We start from the raw sequence: 22,221 nt of genomic DNA, 5'->3' as shown, positions 1-22,221 counted from the left end.
TCCAGGAGGAGTTAAGCAAGCCTGGAGAGCTGAACAATAAAGTCCTGTTATTCTAAGCATTATTTAATATTTTTATGATTTGTCCTTCAAAGAATTCTTGGCCTTCGGGTAAGCGATGGACTGCAAGTGGGAGAATGAACTGTTAGCTCAGTCTCTCTCACACCCTGAAGAGTGTACACGTGACTTGTGTATTGAATCAGCCTGTAGGTCTCTTTAAACTGGGTGGTGGCTTTAAACCACAGAGAGGTTGCTTCTTCCCAGAGGATATTGCCTGTGCTGGTTGGTCCCCATTGTTTAAGTTGGATGCATGCTAATGTGCTGTTGCGGCATTCTGGACGAATGCTGAGGAGACTGTATTTGTTCATGACATCTGATGTGAGTCTTGAACTTGTTATATTTATTTCTTTGCTTTTGGTCACATCTTGGTCTGATGACCAAACAAGGCAACTGTGCCCTTTTCTAGACTGATGTCTGTTTTTCAAGCACAGTTTTCACATTTTTATATTTTTCTCTATTGTTAACAACCCCGAAGCAGAAATGAAAGCTTTTTATCACGGGAGGAGGGGTATCGGCTTCACTTCCATCCCATTCACCATTCACTCTGAATATCTGTGGTTTGTTTTAAACCGAGTGCCAGTGCCTCTTCTTGGAGGTATAAATTTGCACAGGGTCTGGCAGACGCTGCAGACAGGATGTTGACTCTTGAGTGTCTTGACTGACTAGGAGGCCCAATGGAGGTGCTGCATGGCTCCAGGCAATCTGTGCCTCTAGCCAAGGCCTCTAAAACCCAACGTTTTAAAGTGCTTGCTTAAGATTTTGGGGGCTGATTCACCTAAAGGGATCTAAAAATTGCATTTTTTTTCCTCCAAAGGACCAAGCACAGAAGTTGTGCCAGTGGTTTCCCTGTTAACTCCTGACTGGCCTAATTTTTGCTTCTCAGACTTATAATTCCTAATCACCTGGTAGGTGCCACTCGGGATGGTCTTCTGCCTCTGGTTAGTCCTGAGCTTGTTTTCTCACTGGTGCAGCAGGACCTTAGACCAAAATGACCTCCAGCATCCTGTGAGTCTTGGATCTCTGTGGGATCCGACAGTCACCCTTGCCCCATGCTTCGGGTTACTTTGTCTATTCCACAATTATTGGGTGCCTACTCTCTGCAAGGCATCAGGAGTCGTTGAATATTACCTTATTCAAGACATGCAAAGAAGATGCTTCTGATAGACCAAATGGCTTTTGCGGGAGAGCTTGTGTCCACTGTTAGTGAATTCCTACTAAATTCTTGAAAGGTGAGGGGTATTGCCTTCAGCGTGTCACATGTGAGGAATTTGAAGCTCAGAGCATGGATCTCTGTTTGATGAACTTTAAAACTTAAACTTTTTACACTATACCCTAAATATGTGGGAATGATTTTCAAGGAGTAGAGATGGGAGAACATATTTTCTAATCCATCCAGCATTTATGGAGATCCTGTTAGAGCTCTGGATAATAATCTAGTGTCAAAAGCAGTAGTGCATTTTCACTACCAATTTTGAGAAGATTGGCATGAAAACCTAAAGCTAATTATAATGAAGAAGTAAGTGCTTCATGCAGATGGGAGGACCCGCTTAGAATACAAGTGTCTGTTTTAGAATTAGATTACTTTATAGCAGAATGCTTGTAAAACACAAGCATTTTTATTTTTATATGAAATAAAATATAGCTTCTGCTTCCAAGAAGATGTGAACATTGTAAAAATCAGAATTAAGTCATATGAAACTGTCTCTGCCTTTTGAAAATCCAGATGATTCCAAGCCAAAAAAAATTTTTTTTTGGCAAAGAAATATAAGAAGTTTTTAATAACAATAGGCCCGGAGAATCTCCAGTGCTTATAAAGTGACTACTGTAGCTGGGAGGTGAAATGGGAATAATGATTAAGTGCTTGCTTTCTTTGGATGTCTCAGTTTGCCTAAGTGAGCATAATTTAGGTGACTGTGTGAGCATCTGTGTGGCAGCTGCTGGTGCTACAAGTTAATGCCAGAGAAGACAAAATAGTTGGCACACGGATTCTAATTTCATGATTGTACCAGGAGCCAGAAAAAGTAGGAGTTTATATTCTTTTGAAGTGGGAAAATGTTGTCTCTTTTTTTCTTGGGTTTCACACACTTGAACACACAAAGTATCCTCAAGATATTTGTAAGCATTTTCCGACAACTTAAATTATAAGCTGATTTGTTTGTGCTACTGTGAAAAAACAAATCAAACTAGGTGAATTTTCTCTGCTGGTGAAATCAGGATTCCGTTGTTTTTTTTGAATTTCTAAGGTAGACTCCCAGATAACTTTAAAATGTCCTGTAAGCATTTAAAGGAGGGGTTACTGAAGTGTTTAAGTAAAGTTTGATTGGAACACAGCCATGCCCACTCATTTACATATTGTTTTTGACAGGCTGCTTTCCAGCTATGCGGGTCCACAGAGTTGAATAGGAATAGAGTCCTTTTCGCCTACAATCCTAATATAGTTACAATTTGGCCCTTTGTAGAAAAAGTTTGCTAGCCCTCGATTTAAAGTATTGACTGATAGAAGCATCCTATTGGATGTCATTTTGCAAGGTGCCAGAAGGTCTGCTTGGCCACTAGGACATCTTGCCATTTCAGACAACATGTCTTGATCCTCCAGGGTTAGAACCACCGGTGAAGGAGAAACTGTCTTGGAAAACCATTTGAAAAGAATGGAGGGCTTTCTCCTCCAGAGGAATAATTTTTCTTCTTCTAAGTGAGATGACCAACCCAGCTGATGGGTTCAAGTCCTAATTTTAGCTTTCTTTGATTAAGTGGCATTTATCTCAAAGATAACTTATTTGAAGGGCTGTCATGTGGAAGAGGCATTAGATTGTGAGGCCATGGGGAACCAAATTAGGATTAATGTGTGCAAGTTACTGTGAGGCCAGATTTCAGCTCAATAAAAAATAGTACTTGCTGGGAACTGCCATAACTATCATGTGCTTTTGTGGGTAATGAGCTGCCCGTCACTAGAGATTTTCAAGTAAAGGTTACACGACCACTTGATACGTGGAATGCAAACAGTGGATGAGAGATGGCTGCGTTAGAAAACCTCTGGGGCCCCATTCCAACCCTGAAATTGGAATGGCTTCTTTGGTTAAAGTTCTTTGTTTCCAAGCTCAGCTTATGACCACAGTTTTAATTTGTTGAGGGTCTTATAGAGGCATCTTGGGATGATTTTCTGAAAATACAATATTAGCCAAACCAAAGCAGTATAAAGAGAGACAAGTTTTTCTGGTGGGCAAAGATGGTATAAAAAAGGCTGGCCCAGAGCCTCTCTCCCCTTTGGCCACTCCAGTCATGGAGTGGCGTCAGAAGGGCACTGCTTCTTGACGGCCTTAAAGCCTGACAGATGACTGGCTGTCTTCAGCTACTGCTACCATCTTTGCTTTCTGCCTAGTCTCCTGGAAAGAGGAAGGACCTGGCTAGGGGCCTATCGCAGATGTAGCAATCAAAACAGTGTGTGTCTTGCAATTTGCCAGAGACTTCAGGTTGCGATCTGGCAGTGAAGGGCAGGTCTGGGTGAAGCAGGACTGCACAGAGACAGTGCAGTTCTGCCGTCATAGCACAAAAGCAGCCACAGACAGTACAGAAATGAATGAGGGTGGCTGTGTTCCAGTAAAGCTTTATTTACAAAAGCAGGCAGCAAGCTGGATTGGGTCCCTGAACTGTAGCTTGCTGACCTCTGATAGAGACGTTGAAAGTTAGAAGTGTGTAGAAAATACCAGTTTCAATTCTCTCAAGTTTTGGAAAAACTGAACTGAACTGGACTGAAATGGCATGTCCAGAGTCACACCGTGGTTGAGCTGGGATTGTAAACCAGGATATACTTTTAGTCTAGGGCTTATTTTGTGATACCACATAGCCTCGGCTGTGTGGTCAGGTGATAGCATTTCGTTTTTAAGAGAAGGCCACGCGAATGAAAGAAAGCTCCATCCCCAGTGGCTACTCCAGGTGGTCTATGAATAGAGACAGTGAGAGCCCAAGGGTGTTATTTTTAGGGAGGCAACCATTTATCCCTGTGACCTGGCTTACCCCTTTAAAGATGGGCCCTGTTCACAGGAAAACAAAATATATGTTGCCTAAATTCTTATGGAGAAACAGTGCCCTGGAGTTGTGAAAAAGAAATGGGCTCCCGCAGCTGCGTCACAGCATTTGATCACTTCAGCCGAGAGTGCCAGGAGATTTGAGACAGATGTTTTCAGACATGCCGCATGCCTAAAACATTTCCAGGGGTCGGGCTGCAAATAGTGACTTAATAAGTGGAGAAACAGGGAAAGTATGCAAGTTGAGGACACAAGAGTTTATTCACCGCTAGGTGCACGGCCAACCCCTTTGCATTACATCTGCCTGTCAGGGTTGGCTCTTTAATCTGTCGTGCCCTCGGTATTGCTCTTTGTCTGCCCGTGAATAAAGTGCAGCATTGTGGTTAGTAATCCCACTCCAGTGACTCGACTTCAAATGTGGTTTTGGAGTGCATCCCAGAGTTCTGTTTGCTAAGCTTCCTACTCCTGTTTCAGAGACACCACTGAATACAGAGCAGCGAGCACTGAAGGCTTCCCTCTTTCCTTAAACCTGTCGGGTTGTGGGCTCTCTCTTTTCCCCTCTTGCTCCTTTCTTTTCTTTTTTTCTGTTTTTTTAAACCTTCCAAGGCAAGTTCATGGATACTAAGCTGATGTGTTTGTTGTTCTTTTTCTCCCTGCCTCCGCTCCTAGTGAGTAACCACACTGGCCGCATCAAGGTGGTCTTTACTCCGAGCATCTGTAAAGTGACCTGCACCAAGGGCAGCTGTCAGAACAGCTGTGAGAAGGGGAACACCACCACTCTCATTAGTGAGAATGGTCATGCTGCCGACACCCTGACGGCCACGAACTTCCGAGTGGGTGAGTTCCTCCACGGTCCCTAACTGTCCTTACTGAGTCGAGTTTTATGAGATTGTAGCATTTAGACACCCCCTCCATTCACACTGCTGTCTGCTTCAGTGGGTGTCTGTCTATGAGTACGAGTATGTTTCTTTCATGGGATCTTTTAAATTGCTTTCGGAATAATTTTTAACCTGATTTTTGGTTTCTTAGGGGAATGGCAACTAGAATATTTTCCCTTATTGCTTAGCATTTACACAGCCATGTGGTAATGGGAATATATATAGTAGAAGAGAAGAGAGTTGGTTTTAGATTTAGACCCTAAGGCATGACTTGTGCTGATAAGCTTCAAATTTTATCAGCCCAGTGATAAGTGGAATTTGTCTTAGATTTGACTCATGTAATAAATTTTGGAAGGTGGTGATGAAATTTGAAGTTTTTACTTCAAAAATAGCCAAGCTCTAAAACAAAACTCCGAGAATTGTCAAAAACCTGTACTTGGTTGTAGAAAAGGATACAGAGTTGCATCTTTTGCCACGTTTCTGCTCCGTCTCACAAGACTGAATATAAATTGATATATAACGTGGATTTGGGGAAGACAGACTGGTAGATTACTCTCAGTACTCCTTTTTTACGTGGATTTGGGGAAGACAGACTGGTAGATTACTCTCAGTACTCCTTTAAGTTAATTTAAATATGAACTAGTAGTTGCTGTCTGCAAGAAAGCCTTGTTGGTTCATTTTGAATTTTTGTTTTTTACTTTTTTGCAAATGGAGAAAGGATTGTGGTCCACGGAATGCTGTTATGTTGCCATGTTGTCATGCAATACAGTATTTTTGTCGCAGAAAAATGTCTTTTATTATTTTTTGACCAATTATGGTTTGCCATGTGTACTCAAATAATCGCAGACACCCACGTTACTTTCTGAGTTACTCACAAGAATAACCCAAATGTCAGACAGATAATAACACTGGCTAGATCTGGTCTTTTTATGGAATATTGCTGTTTAGTCTTGGAAGTGTGTGTCTGGGGGGGTGGTAGGAGAAGGGGTGTCTGTGTCAAACTGATTTACATCAAGACAAAATAAAGGGACAGCTTGAAGTTCTTATTAGATCTTTGATTATTCTGCTGTTTTATTGTGACTCCCAATCCTTAGGAGGTCAAAGCGTATTTTTGATCGTCTGTACTTGGAAAAAATATGTGCCCATAGATACGATTTAAAAGGGCATTGTGAGTTTCCTGGCTATGATAGGGGTACTCTGGGCATAGTTTTTAAAAGAATTTAGCCGTTAGGTGCCAAATGGCACATTATGCTTTGCAGGGCAGGGAGCCAAGTCTAATGGGAAGAGAACTGATGATCAGGAAACTGGATTCTGGTCCCGGTCCTGCCACTAACTAGCTAATCCGTAGGGCATGCCAGTTAATATTTCTGGGCCTCAGTTTTTCTCATTCATAAAATAAATGGGATTGTATTTAATGACCTCTAAAATTTAGTCCATCTCTAAGATCATGTGACTTTTTATTAGCAATAAGTAATACTATTTTCTGGCTTAAAATTTTTTTTTTTTTGGAGGGCCACAGACAAGGAGGGGAAAAGAAAAGGCAATTCCAGTAGACTATCATGAGTCTGATGGCTTTTCACCACTTTATCTTTCTTGGTTGCCTTCCTTACTCACTGCTCCTTTCCCTCCTTGTGTTTATTGTAAATCTTTACAGTAGCAATGACAAAATAATCAAATGGGTGGTAATTTTTTGGCTTCCAGTGTATTCATTTTGAAACTAAATATTTTGAAGGCTTTGAGAAACAGAGGAAGTCTACTTGTTGAAACACACCACACACTTTCCTTTCTGGCACTGAACCAGATGTTTAGGAACAGAATATACATAGTCTACTCAAAATGCAAAATGAAGCAAAATTATTTACAAAAGCATTTCAAAAGCAGAACTCCACTCTCCATATAGGATCGGCAGAGCAGTTTAATTTTTTGAAAAGTAGAAGATGGGGTGAGAAGGACCCATAGTAGTAAATAGTTTCACATTGGAAATTGTGGGAAACATTTCATTTATATTCTGAGCTATTTCCCTCTCCTGTTTACGTTTTATTTCAAATATTGGATAGTTTGAGGGACAATTTTTATGATATTTCTTTCTTTAAGAATGGTAATTTTGTAGAACTTATAGACTGTGATCCTTTGAAAATACTGAAAAATTCAAAAATGTTTATGCATATATCTTTTTGGGACTTTACTGGTTTGGTGTAATTTTATTATTTGCAAAAAGTGGTTTTCTGATTTTTTTCTTCTCTCTTTGTACTTGTTTATAGAATACTAAATCTTTTGACAAAAAAGACATATTTGGAAAATAGTTTAAAGTTTGGGGAAAATTCAAAATTTACTGTCACTTGTCAGCTGCTCCCTTTGATCTCTAATATTTGTTGGTACTTAAAGGTGAGGGCTGGCAAACTCTTTTTGTAAAGGGCCAGATAGTATAAAATATGTTTTAGACTTTGTGGGCCATACAGTTTCTGTTACAGCTACTCAACCCTGCCATCATCATGTGAAAGCAGCCAGAGACAATATGAACAAGAATAGGTGTGGCCGTGTTACAAAAACATTTGTTGGGCTGAATTTGGCTTGAGTGCCATTCTCTAAGGAGTCAACATAATCCAGGGAAAATTATATGGACTTCATAATTAGTTTTGATAATCAGAATAACAGAAATAATTTCCAACATCTGCATGGTGATTTACAGTTTTTGTTTGTTTGTTTGTTTGTTTGTTTGAGGATGTGGAACAGACATGATCATCACCATTTTTTCAATATGGAAACTTAGGTTCAGAGTGTTAATTAAGTGAGCTTGCTTTAGTTTCTTGGCAAGTCAGTTAGCTATGCCTAGAACCTAGATATCCTTATGCCATCTGTTTTCTTACCTACCTGGAGTCTGACCATGATGTATAGGAGGGACAAGGTGAAGGACCTCATGGAGTTGTGTCTTGTGGGAAGGCTGGCTGGGATAACAGAGAGAGAGAAAGCAACTGAGAGTCCAGCACACCGGGGCTGAATCCTGGGGTAACATTGGCTCTATGTGCTCTTTGGGCCCAGCTCACCTCCTCCATACAGTGCAGGTCCTAATAGATATATGGAGGTTGTTCTTTTACAGGCTTGTGGGATAATTCCTTCCTTCCTTCACGCTGCTTCTGTGTTGGTCTTCTGGTCTGTGATGAGGGTGAGTCTGGGCTTTCCAGGTGTGAAAGGCAGCAGGTATTTTCGCATGACTATTGAGCATGCAGTCTCTGTTCTTGAGTATTCAGTGGGAGAAATAATAAGTATAACTTCCGCTTAATGCAACTCTAAAAGTGAGGCCCAAATGAATATGGTATCCAAAGGAAGCACTCTTGAGATTCTAGAAGAGCCCATTTTTATGGATATTGATTTTGGTATGGTTTAACAGAATAGTTACTTTAAATGGTACTTCCTATGAAGCAGGTTTCTAATGATAATGACTTTTTTTTTTTTTTTTTGAGCTCAGCCTTGCTGTTTGCCCCACCCCTGCCTTTTTAAAAATGGAAACCTATCCCTTGTTGGGTGGGCCAGCAGGTTCACCGTTGTTGTTTTAAAGGATTCTTAACATTTTATAGGGCTAAAATGCAGATGACCTTCGGGATTTTTAAATTGTTTATAAAGCCTTAAGTTCCTCTGACAAGAAGAACATATAAATTCATGTCACAACTAGAATATTTCAAACACAGTAATACTGTCACTTGGTATAACTTATTTGCGGAGACATTGAAAAGCAGTCATGATGGTCAAAATAACACATTTGGTTTATGTGAATCTAAAGACTCATGTTCTATTAGCACCAATTGAATAATTGTAAAAAACATTGGACCATTTAAAAAGTATGTTCTCATACATTATTTCATTTGATGCTTACTGCCTCTTAGGCATATGGTAGTATCCATAATTGGCAAATATCAGCACTGTTGCTTTACTGGCTTGATTAAAGGTTGTTTCAGCCAGGTTTTCTTATCCTAGAGTCACAGTACCTCTGGCTCTCCCATATTGCCTCCTATGACCATATATTAAGTGACTATGTATAAAACATGGTAGTAGATTTTCTAAGATAAGCAAATCATAAAGCTGCCTTCTAACAGCTTATACTTTGAGGAGAAGATGAAGGGTATATGTAAATAACCCTAACTTAAGGTAGAGAGCTGCTAGCAGGCACCCAGAGAAGGGAAATACCACTTCTAGCTGAGGGAGGATGCTTAGAGAGAAAAGAGATGGCATGCAGCTTTTATGTTCAGTTCACCTTGCTGTCCCTGTCTAGCAAGCGTGTTGTCTCATGGTGAGGGGCTGAGTAGATAAATGCAGATGGCCTGATTGTGGACTGAAGGGAGATGTGGAACTTGAAACATTGGTAAGTTCCAAAGTAAAGATGCATGGGGGAGTAGAGGGAAGAGAGAAGCAAAGATGACATGGGAAAGAAGAATTTACCCCCTTAGAATTGGGCATGGAGATGTGAAAGCAGAGGTGGTTTCTGGGAATTGGGAATAGTTTCACTTAAATGTGGGACACATGAAAAGTAATAATGGTAGATGACAAGTTGGGAAGGCAGATTGGTGCAAGGCTGTGGAACACCTTGAATTTCAAGCTTAGGCATTTGGATTTTACTCTTTGAGAATTTACTAAAGTTCTCTGAAAGAAGTTGATACTTGTCATTTTGAAGAAGAGAGAAGTGCTTTCAGTTTTTTAGCTAGGAAACTCATGTTTTAAGAGGCTAAATAAGTTTCTGAATGAATGACAACCTCTGGCGTCCTGTAGCTGTTCTGGGGCTTGTCTGATGCTCTGCACTGAAAATCTCCCTGGAGATTTCACAAAACCGACCTAATACTGTGGTGCTGGGATGAAGAACAGAAGCAGTTCGTGCTGCTAAGCTGACTGTGTAGGTTCTCCTCACAAGGAGGGAAGAAAATTTTCTCTCGTTAAGGCATTAAATAAACTGACATAACTGCTTAAGAGGGGCAAGCATATAGAGTTTTTTCTGGAAACTTAGTTCAGTCACTGAGTTTCTCATCCTTTGCCATTCGTCATTGTTTGGACTCCTTAATGTTTGTCTCACACAGAAACCGATGAAAATGCCATCGTGTCTCCCTTTCACTGGAGAATGTATTTTCCCCTTAATACATTGTGCAGGTATATCTCAGCTTTTAAAAGATGTTTCAATACAATACTAAAAGAAAGTGGTTGCTTTTCCTCCAGGCAATTTAGAATGCCTAAGAACTTATCAAAGAAACCACTTCCACATACATTTAGCTATATCAAAGAATTTTATTTTCTAATACTGAATAAATGTCATAATGTAGAGCATTTTCCTTTTATTTATTTATTTTATTAATTATTATTATTATTATTTTTGAGATAGACTTTTGCTCTTGTTGCCCAGGCTGGAGTGCAGTGCCGCCATCTCAGCTCACTGCAACCTCCGCCTTCTGGGTTCAAGTGATTCTTCCGCCTCAGCCTCTCGAGTAGCTGGGATTACAGGCACCTGCCACCACGCCCGGCTAATTTTTTGTATTTTCAGTAGAGGCGGGGTTTCACTGTGTTGGCCAGGCTGGTCTTGAACTCCTGACCCCAAGTGATCCACCCACCTCAGCCTCCCAAAGGGATTACAGGCGTGAGCCACCACGCCCGGTCTTTTCCTTTTTATTTTATTTAAGCTGTAGACCACCTTTAAAAGGCTAGTATTAGGAACAGTTATTCATTTAACATGCATTTATTGAGCACATACTATGTGCCAGGTATGGGTTCAGGCAATAGCAGTGCACTAAATAAAAGTCCTTGCCCTCCTCTAGCATTACAAAAACAGTGTGGCTACAACGTGGATGAACCTCAAAGATGTTATGCTAAGTCAAATAAACCAGTCACAAAAAACCAAATACAGTATGAGTCCATTTATATGAGATGCCTAAAGTAGTCAAGTTCAAAGAGAAAGTAGAATGGTGGTTGCCAGGGGTCATAGGGGTGGAATGGGGCGTTGTTTAATGGGTATAGAGTTTCAATTTTGCAAAATGAAAAAGTTCTGGAGATTTGATACAGAATAATGTGAATGTACTTAGCACTACTGAACCACAGCACTTAAGAATAGTAAAGATGATACATATTACATGTATTTTACCACAATTATAAAAACACATTTTAAAAATATAATACATGTGTACACTACTGTCAAATAGATATTACCAAAAATATACTGTAAGAAACATAAATGAACTAATGTCAGGAAGTGATAGACACTCTGAGGGAAAGCAAAGCTGAGAAGGGGGATGGAGAATGGGGAGTGTTGGTGGAAGGCATGGTTGCTATTTTAGAGAGCTCAGGGAATGCAGGGCTGTCTGATGAGATAACATTGGAGCAGGGACCTGATGAAGTGGTGATGAGTGTTGTGAGGAAACATCGCTTACATTGTCATCAGACTCTGACCCTGCTTTTTATTTTGTCTAAACCGTGGAGCACCCCCTCAAAAGGCTGACATTTGGAGCATTCTTCCAGACTTTTCCTATCTCCCATCTTGAGTTTGGTTTCATCGACCTGCTTTGTATCAGGGAATCAAATTAATATCTGCAGATAAAGAGCCTTATACACAGAGGAAAGAGGCAACCAGTTCTTGTTCTTTGGGTGAAAAAAAGGATACAGTCCTGGAATTCTTGCAGGAGTCTTGGTGATTTATAATACAAAGTAAAGGTCTTAGATTTAAAAAAGGTTATCAAGAAAGTAGTGTCACCTTCCTTCAGCATTCTTTTTTTTAGACGGAGTCTCACTCTGTCACCCAGGCTGGAGTGCAGTGGCGGGATCTGAGCTCACTGCAAGCTCCGCCTCCCGGGTTCACGCCATTCTCATGCCTCAGCCTCCCGAGCAGCTGGGATCACAGGCGCCCGCCACCGCCCCCGGCTAATTTTTTTTTGTATTTTCAGTAGAGATGGGGTTTCACTGTGCTAGCCAGGATGGTCTCGATCTCCTGACCTCGTGATCCGCCCGCCTTGGCCTCCCAAAGTGCTGGGATTACAGGCGTGAGCCACCTTGCCACACGGCCCTTTCTTCAGCATTCTTTTATGGAGGGCAGATCACATGAGTTTGATATGGAGCTTGCTTTTAATTAAGGGAAATAAAATTGGTTCTTGCTTGTGAGTGGTGTAGAGGGTGCGTGGTGGTGGTGGGCAGAGGGCAGGAGGACCCTGGGTAGAGGAAGGGGTGCGTGGAAAGGTGATTCCATGGGTTACTTGGAACAAGAAGGGCAATAGGTCGACCTTAAGAGCCAGAATCAGGAGAGAATAAGGTCCTTTTCGTTGAAGAGGAAGACAACTGAGGCAGAGAAGGGCGGTGGGGCGGGGGGCAGAGTGGTTGTATAAGAACATATGTCTGTAGCCAGGACAGTTTTTTAAAAATTAAGCTTAACTAAAAGAGGGGTCCGTGGTTTGCCAGATCTGTGAGAAAGGCACATGTGATAGATTGCTCCTTTTAAGCCATGCCTGGCCTGTATCGTGGGAGTGGATGGGGCTCCTTGAAAGGGCTGTGCTAGGCCAGCCTGGAATAAATAACCTTTCAAAATTCCTTGGAGTCTGTAACACAATGTCACAAAGTGTGTATTCTTTCCTAGGCTATCGGCTTGAGCATACGGAGTGATCTTTGGAAAAGTCTAAACCGCTTAGCATAGCATGCAGGGCCCTGCTGCCTGGCTCCACGGCATTCACTTTGGCCGTGCCCCTTCTTCCACCCCAATCCTCTACTTCTGCCAAACTGAGCCTCCAGGGATACCAAAGGTCCCCAAGTGCTCCGGGGTGTCTTGTGCTCCTGTGTCTCTGTGCACACTGCTCTCTCTGCCTGGAGGGTACATTTCCCTACCCAGTCTGCTTGGGCAATCACCCACTTCTTTTTCAAGACTCAGCCAAGTGACGATCATGCTACAGAGCCTCATTTCCCTTATTTGTTGACATGCCTGTTTCTTCCACTACACTCTAAACTGATTGGGAACAAAGACTTGTCCACTCCATCTTGGCATCTCCAGTGCCAGCACAGTGCCTCGCTTTGGAGATGCTGAATGCATTTTTGTTGACAATAAATTGTTTATGCGGCTGCCTGGGCTGTGAGGTGTACACAGAATTTACCTGATACAGCTTCATCATTAGTTCTCAGGCAAGTAAAATCACAGAAGTAAAATAATTAACTGAGAAGACTATGTTAGAGTTTAGGGGCATAGGAAATAGGATATTCCACTGACCACAAGATGCATGAAAAAGGACACCCTGGTAGCAATTTACATGGAGCTTTAAGTTTTTAACACTGACTTCACTGTACTTTCTACTCATGGGCAAAGTGCAATTAGATTTCCATACCTTTAGTACAGCTGTTCCTGCTGCACAGAATTCCTGCTCCCCACTCTTGCATCCATGTAAATACTGACAGTCTTTTACGGAAGAACCTTAAGTTCCATTTCAAACAGTTCTGCCTGTGCTGTTGTTTTTTTTTTTTCTTTCCTATTATATCTCTAGTCATTACTATGTCATTTGACACTTGGTTGTCTAGCTTCAGGTATATTGACTGGCTCCAGGACCCTGGGTGGGTAATCTCACCTCTCTCATTCTTGACTTCCCTGCATGTAAAACAAATCATATGATATCCTAACCTTCCTTGGAGGGCTATTCTGAGGCTCACAAGAAGGGGCAGACTGAAGGTGCATATGGACTCCTTGGATTGACTGGAAGACCTTTGTCTCTTTCTGAAGATGATAAGTCCTTTTCTTAATTCTCAAACTCCATCTCGTGTGCTGTGGGGTAGAGGCGTTGAGAGAGAGTGTGCTTATGTCTCCTGGAGCTTGGTGCTCCCTGTGCACCCCAGAGACAGTGGTTGCTTTATTTACTGATCCTAACAGCACAATAGCATCAAGAAGGATATAGAAGGACAATTTCTTTACCCCTTCACTTTGGTGCTCCGGTAGGAGTGCACAGAAGGTTCTGTACTTGTTTACACTTAAGCTTGCTGTGGGTAGGTTAGACCTTGCACAAAAATAATATCAGGCTTCAATATCATATGGCCAAGACAATATTGTAGCACCATGTCCTCTCTGCCTTGGATCATGCTTCTTCTTGAGTTCACTTGCTTACACAGGAAGCTGTTGCATGTTGCCAAGCCTTCTGGCAAGGGTAAAAGCATTTAAACAGTGTAATACATTTTGGAACCAAAAGCTGTGGTCAGGAGGAAAAGTAATCATCTTGAATAGATGGGGGCATCTCCAGTGATGTATGATTATAACATTTGATCCTACTTTGTGCTATTCAGTTTGCTGTTGGTTGTGTAACTTACCTCTGGGCTCCTAGGTTAGAGTAAATTTAAGGAAGCTGGACTTAAAATAGATATTTGTAATCACATTTATGCGATGCAGTATATATACCTGCAACATTTATTGGCATATGAGTTGATCTCAATTTTGCATCCGTAGTATAAAAGTCAAGTATTTGTACCAACTTTTAACTATCAAGAGGTGTGTATATGGGTGAATGTAAATATGTATTTCCAGGTGGAGAAAGAATAATTAATTTGTCTATTGTTGGAAAGCTTCCTGGAACTAACATCACAAATGATGTGAAAATGTTTTTGAGGTCAGCCACATAGTCATCTTCATGCTAAGCAGTCCAGGAAAATAAAATAACTACCAAAATGGAGAAGGATAAAGTTAGTGAGCATTTTAAGATTCATTCTCCAAATTTATATCATAAAGAAAGAAAATAAGAAGAGTCAGATGCCCTTCCATTGCCAATTTAATGTGATACTGTCATTGATATACTTATTAAAACTTGATTTTCTATTTAGTTGAAGGGTATGGGCCTAAGGAATGGTTTACTGTTCAACCTCATTATCTTGAATTTAGACTCATGCAATACTTACTGAAAGACTGGCATGACTGAGTGTTGGCTTTTCCTAAGATTTGGTTGGGGAGAAAAAAAAAAACTTTATGCAATACTGAGAGATTTCGTCACTCTGAGACCAAACTTCATTCAGATGCCCATCAGCTTCAATAAGAATTGGTCTGGATTATGGGGACTTTATAAGTTTTCCTAGTGTAGAGATTCAGCCTAATTTTCATCAGATTCTCCCTAGAAGAGGTAAAAGGAAAACTTGTCATTAGAGTTTACTACAGTGAGGAAAGCAGACCACTGCCCTTCTCCTGGCAAGTTAGGAAGTATCCTAGAGCATTCTTAGCTAAAGTCTTATTTAGCAAGATTAGAATATGTCACTTTTCGCCACTGCATTGTCCTTTTCTGAAGAAAGGATGATTTATGAGTCCTCTGGATCTTCTTGTATTAATAACATCTTGAGCCAGCTGTTTTATTGGGTGTACACAGAGGGTAATTAGAAACATCTGAGAATCCCATAGCGTGCCCAGAAAACCATGACGCTGTGTGGAAATGAAAAAAAAATAACATTAATGCCAAAATTGTGTACTTGGTAAATAGATGAATAAGTATTCAACAAAATTTCCTTTGTATTATACCATTTTCCAAAAAGAAGCTAAAGTCTAAAGGCTGAGAATATCCTTTTATTGAAATACACTCACTGCAGAAATCATAACCTTATTTGGTAAAAGCCTACTGACTCTGCTGTTCATACAGTAATTATCATTTCCCTTCTGTCAAAGTCTATCATATTTTGGACCATTTTGTGCCAGAAGAAGTATTTCTTCTTTTTACCTGGCAGCTACTTGAAAATTTTAGACTTCTGAAGGATCTCATTTAAGGAAATTAACTCTTAAAAGCACTAAAAGGACTAATAGTGTCCAATTTACGTAATAGTCTATCCTAGAAATCGGGTTGGGATGTAGGAGTTTGGGCTCTATTTCAGCTGGTTATTTGAAATTTGATCTGCTGCAGTGGTGGCTGAGTTTGAAGTATTTGTGGATGCAGCAGCAACAGCCACTAAGTTCTTGGGGCTTGATTTAAATCAGGCACTGCTCTTCTTACTCTCAAGACAAAATCTAGAGAAGAAAACCTAACAATTTGGTGGTGGCTTGTGAATGGTTCCTTTCATTTTCATTCACAAATAACAAGCCCCTATGAGAAGTCAATGTTGAGTCACACAGACATAGCCCAGGCAGACATGGGCAGAGCGGAGGGTGGAAGCCTCCAGTGTCTTTCCAGCCTGTCTTGCTTTGCATGTCCCTATTCAGTATGCCATTTTTATTCTCTTTAATTGTTTTGAATGGATTCCTCATTGATCACATGTATTAGTCCATTCTTGCATTGCTGTTAAAAACTACCTGAGACTGGGTAGGTTTCAAAGAAGAGGTTTAAGGAACTCACAGTTCCGCAAGCTGTACAGGAAGCATGGTTGGGGAGGCCTCAGGAAGCTTACAATCATGGTGGAAGGCAAAGGGGAAGCAGGCACATCTTACATGGTTGGAGAAGGAGGAGAGAGTGAAATGGGAGATGCTACACACTTTTAAACAACCAGATCTTGTGAGAACTCATTGTCACAAGAACAGCAAGGGAAAGTTCGCCCCCATGATCCAATCACCTCCCACCAGGCCCCTCCTGGGCCTGGGGATTACACTGGGGATTACAATTTTATATGAGATTTGGGTGGGAACACAAATCCAAACTATATCATTACAGAGATGAAGTTGTAGCTAATTGTGTGTTTTGCTAGAGGTTATCAGTGACTTAATGAAGCCCCTGGAAGGAGAATTGGATTCACCTGTGTAAAAATGTTTACAGGGTAGGATATAATTAGTAACTCAGAAATGTGACTTCAAATGCCTGCCTTCTTCAATCCCTAAATCAGAGATTCTCAGTACTGGTAATATTATACAACAGAATCTAGGAATGCTCAAAAGGTACAGATGCCCAGCCTGCACCCCAGGGTCTCTAAATCAGAATTTCTCAGTGTGCTTTGGATATGTGTATTTTGAAAACAAATAATGTAGGCAATTGTTATACTTAGCTTTGGTGGAGAACCAATAGTCTAAACCAGTGCTTATTACCCTTTAATGTCCATAGGAGTCATTATAGATCTTATTAAATGCAGATTCTGATTCAGAATCAGAATTCTGGGTAGAGCCTGAGATTCTGCATTTCTACCACATGCTCTGAGGATGCTGTGCTGCCCACCTGTGGATCACTCTGTGAGTTGTAAAGGTCTAAACTATTATTAATCCACTCTGATAAAGCTATGTCATCAATTAATGATGTTTATTATTGAGCTCTTAAATGAGCCTGATACTATATTAGGAAATGATTTATAAATGCCAAAAGAGACTCAACCATATCATCAAATATGTTAACCTTTTTCAAATCTCCTACCTCAGGTCCTGCTCCTGTGAGGGCTGAGGTTTCCTCATTCTGCGAGGCAGGGTCTCAGGCAGAGTCCTACCAGGATGGCTTAAGCCTGTGGAAAACTCATGCATGATTGCCATATGAAATGCCGGGAGGGCAGGCTGCCTTCTTAATTCATCCTACCATTTCAGCTCACTCCAATCTGCCTTGTCTTCAAAATTTTTCAGGGGATGGTGAGAAAGTGTTTTTGTTCACATGTCCCCTAAATTCCAAGGGATATGTGTCAAGCCCTCCAAAGAATTTTCACCCTTTTTGCTCCAGTGGAACAGACTTGCTTTCTGCAAGCACAGCCAGCGTCCCAGGAAGTGAAATGACAGATACTGCCTTTTGTCTTCAGCTTTGGGATGTAGCCCAAATCCCATAACAGGAGTTCAATTCCATAGTCTGCACAATATCTCAACAAAACATTACCAGCTGCCAATAGTGTGGTGGTCTTATATGCAAGGATGATACTCTTGGTTTACTAGTAATAGGACAGATATTTCGTTGTCTTCCCAGGAAGGTGGAAGGGGAGATATATTTGCATAGGTCCATCCTTATTCTTGTTAAGCCCTACTTGGGATTGATGTTAAGCATTTTGACGATATTTGAGGATACCATCTTTAATTTGAGACAAGAGAAGCTACACTTGAATTAATTGAATGATATCAATTAGTTTAAACCTGTCATGGTAGCCATCATTCTTTCTGATAACATATGTTCTCTATGCTGATAACATATGTTCTCTATGCTGAACTTGCCTACCTGAATTGTCCAGATTTTGACTTATGAACATGATACTTGAGAGTACTTTGAGCACAGAGTTGAATTAATAGAAAATAAAATAGAGTGAAGATGAATTCATTCACTGGTATCACAAAGTTGCAACTTTCCCTTCTGTGTGTCATCAAAACCTCATTACATTTCCTTCACCTCACTCTGGCCTCTCCTCTTTCCCACATGGTCTACTAATACCTAGCTTCTTTCTCTTATTCCCCATCTCCAATTCTCTTATTTCACTTGCACCCATCAGGCATATCCTTAGCTGGGTGCTCACTTAGCTCACTCTGTTACTCTGAAATATTTGGTTCACACTCATAATGCAGAAGTGAAGTGGAAAAACTGTTTGTCTGTCAAATAGTTCTCAACTGGGGCAGTTTTGCACCCCCACCTAAGAGACACATTTGGCAATGCCAGCAAACATTTTTGGTTATTCAAATTTGGGGGTGCTCCTGGCATATAGTGGGTGGAGGCCAGGGATGCTGTGTGTGTCCTACAATGTACAAGAGAGCTCCCATGGGCTGGGCGCGGTGGCTCATGCCTGTAATCCCAGCACTTTGGGAGGCCGAGGTAGGCGGATCATGAGGTCAGGAGATTGAGACCATTCTGGCTAACACAGTGAAACGCCGTCTCTACTAAAATATAGAAAAAATTAGCTGGGCATGGTGGCAGGCGCCTGCAGTCCCAGCTACTCTGGAGGCTGAGGCAGGAGAATGGCGTGAACCCAGGAGGCGGAGCTTGCAGTGAGCTGAGATCGTGCCACTGCACTCCAGCCTGGGTGACAGAGCGAGACTCCGTCTCACTCACAAAAAAAAAAAAAAAAAAGAGAGAGGGAGCTCCCATGGCAGGTAATAATTTGGGCCCAAAATGTCATTAGCAACAAAGTTGAGAAGGCCTGCTCCTTAGAGCAGCCTTCTTTCCATTGCCGTTCTTTCCTATCAGACAACATCTTAGACCCTGTTTCCTATTTTGTCCAGGTCCTTGGAAAACCCTCCCTCTTAATCTCAAGATTGTTCTGTAGATGAAATCTCTAGCCTTCTGTCACAAATGTCTTCCTTTGATGATGGTGCCAGAACAAACCCACAGCTTGCCTTTCAGCTGTCCTTGCACATGTGTTGACCTAGTCAACTGGACCCAGGCTCCTAGAGGCTTGATTTACATTTGATAATTTGTATGAGATGATCACATTGGATTTTAGAGGGTGCAAGGATTGAGATGGTTTGGGATGTGATGGGCCTTCATTCTGAAGATTCTCTGGAAACTGAAACAAGAAATGACAAATGGGAAACCATTTAGCACAGGAGGCATTTTTTTGCACGTCTCAGAAGTGATCGTATAACAGAAACTGCTTTTCAGCACTGACCATTGCTACTGTGGATGCTCATTTGCAATGTGTCTGAGCTATGGCTGTTGGAAAAGGAGGGAATTCTGAGTGTGTTTATTTGAACGGTAGCATCATCACACTTTCAAATAAACATAACACCTTGGGAGGGTATGGGTTTGTTATTTCTAACCCAAACATCTTTACACATGCCTTTTGAAGGATCATTTTGCCAAGTTTGAAAGAAAAAACTATTCAAGCATTAAAAGTCTGACATATTATTTAACTCATTGAAAAAAGAAAAACCTCTTTGGGGCCAAAACACTCTAGGTCAGCTGGACAACAATGTGTATCATGTTTTTAAAGCATTCACTTTTGGACCAAGAAATGGCCCTAGGGAGCAAGTAAAAGACATTGCCCTCACCTGCATATAAAGTCATATAGCAGTCTTCCGTTATGTTTTGGTCATCTTGCCTGGGAAACTTGGGATTTTCACAGTTATTTCTTTTGTGCTTTTTTACTTGAATGAAATGCCTGTTCTTAATTCCCTCGGTGTGTAGGGGGGTTATATTTTATTGCTTATCTTCATGAGACCCCCCCAAACCCATAATTTACATGACTGATTTTTTCCCCAATTGTATCATTTTTTAGTTGTAAAATATACATAATACAAAATTTATTATTTAAGCTGTTTTTAAATGTATGTTTTAATGGCATTGAGTATATTCATAATTTTGTTCCACCATCATCACTATCCATGTAATAACTTTTCATCATCTCTAACAGAAACTATACCCATTAAGTAAAAATTCCCCATTCCTTTCTCCCCTAGCCTCTGGTCACCCCTGTTCTACTTTCTGTCTCTATGAATTTGAGTATTTTAGAGACTTACTATTTGTCCTTTTGTGACTAGCTTATTTCACTTACTTTTCTTTCTTTTCTTTTTTCTTTTTCTCTTTTTTTTTTTTTTTTTTTGAGACAGAGTCTCGCTCTGTTGCCCAGGCTGGAGTGCAGTGGCAACCTCCACCTGGGAGGCGGAGGTTGGCTCACTGCAACCTCCGCCTCCCAGGTTCAAACGATTCTCTTGCCTCAGCCTCCCAAGTAGCTGGGATTACAGGCATGCGCCACCATGCCTGGCTAATTTTTAAAAATGTTTTTAGTAGAGGCACGGTTTCACCATGTTGGCCAGGCTGGGCTCAAATTCCTGACCTCAAGTGATCCACCTGCCTCAGCCTCCCAAAGTGCTGGGATTACAGGCGTGAACCACCACACCTGGTCTCACTTACTGTGTTTTCAAGGTTCATCCATACTGTAGCATGTTTTCTTTTTAAGGCTGAATGCAGTTCCGTTATTTGCATACACTACCTTTTGTTTATGCATTCATCTGTCGATGTATATATTTAGGTTGTTTCTACCTTTTTGCTATTGAAAATAATGTTGCTATGAGCCCTGATGTATAAGTATCTGTTTGAGTTCCTGCTTTGAATTTTTTGGTGCATATACCTAGAAGTGGAATTTCTGGGTCAGGTGATAATTCTCTGTTTAACATTTTGAGGAGCTGCCAAACTGTTTTCCACAGAGGCTGTGCCATTTTATATTCCCACCAGCAGTGTGTGAGGGTTCCATTTTCTCTACATCCTTGACAACACTTATTTTCCCATTCTTTTATTGTGCTTCAGCTTACCCTTTTTTTGTATTTTATTTTATTTTTCTTCCCATAGGTTATTGGGGTACAGGTGGTATTTGGTTGCACGAGTAAGTTCTTTATGGTGATTTGTGAGATTTTGGTGCACCTATCACCCGAGCAGCATATTCTGTACCCTATTTCTAGTCTTTCATCCCTTGCCCCACTCCCACCCTTCCCTCTAAGTCTCTAAAGTCCATTGTATTATTCTTATGCCTTTGTGTCCTCATAGCTTAGCTCCCACATATCAGTGAAAACATACGATGTTTGGTTTTCCATTCCTGCGTCACTTCACATAGAATAATAGTCTCCAGTCTCATCTATGCGGCAAATGCCATTAATTCCATCCTTTTTATGGCTGAGTAGTATTCCATTGTGTGTGTGTGTGTGTGTGTGTGTGTTTCACAGTTTCTTTATCCACTCGTTGATTGATGGACATTTGGATTGGTTCCACAATTTTGCAGTTGTGACTTGTGCTGCTATAAACATGCGTGTGCAAGTTGGAAAAACCCTTCTAGACATTGGCTTAGGCAAGAATTTTGTGACTAAGAACCCGAAAGCAAATGCAATAAAAACAAAGATAAATAGCTGTGACTTAATTAAACTAAAGAACTTTTGCATGGCAAAAGGAACAGTCAGCAGAGTAAATAGACAACCCACAGAGTGGGAGAAAATCTTCACCCTCTATACATCTGACAAAGGACTAATATCCAGAATCTACAAGGAACTCAAAAAAGCAGTAAGAAAAAAACAAACAATCCCATCAAAAAGTTGGCTAAGGACGTGAATGGACAATTCTCAAAAGATGATATACAGATGGCCAGCAAACATGAAAAAGTACTCAGCATCACTAATGATCAGGGAAATGCAAATCAAAACTACAATGCGATACCACCTCACGCCTGCAAGAATGACCATAATTAAAAAATCAAAAAACAGTAGATGTTGGCGTGGATGTGGTGAACAGGGAACACTTGTACACTGCTGGTGGGAATGCAAGCTAGTATAGCCACTATAGAAAACAGTGTGGAGATTCCTTAAAGAACTAAAAGTAGAACTACCATTTGCTCCAGCAATCCCACTACTGGGTATCAACCCAGAGGAAAAGAAGTCATTATACGAAAAAAGATATTTTCCCGTTTTTAAATAAAGTAATAGCCATACTAGTGGGTAT

General features: G+C 40.9%; 1 protein-coding gene across 15 annotated transcripts in view; it reads left to right on the top strand.

Annotated features, from left to right (window-relative positions):
- Window positions 1–22,221, top strand: part of LTBP1 (latent transforming growth factor beta binding protein 1) — a 450,758-nt gene that overhangs the window by 182,911 nt on the left and 245,626 nt on the right. For 7 of the 15 annotated variants that reach the window (XM_009442275.5, XM_515398.8, XM_063789991.1 and 4 more), the window contains exon 5: window positions 4,752–4,919. The exons of 2 other annotated variants lie outside the window; for them this stretch is intronic. In XM_009442275.5, the coding sequence (XP_009440550.2) occupies window positions 4,752–4,919 (168 nt within the window). 6 more of the 15 variants (XM_001165176.7, XM_054678343.2, XM_063789994.1 and 3 more) reach the window with 5 other exon arrangements.

Source organism: Pan troglodytes, chromosome 12 (assembly GCF_028858775.2).
Source record: "Pan troglodytes isolate AG18354 chromosome 12, NHGRI_mPanTro3-v2.0_pri, whole genome shotgun sequence".
Taxonomy (NCBI): domain Eukaryota; kingdom Metazoa; phylum Chordata; class Mammalia; order Primates; family Hominidae; genus Pan; species Pan troglodytes.
The sequence above is the reverse complement of the archived record's forward strand: the minus strand, read 5'-3'. Positions and strand labels throughout refer to the sequence as shown.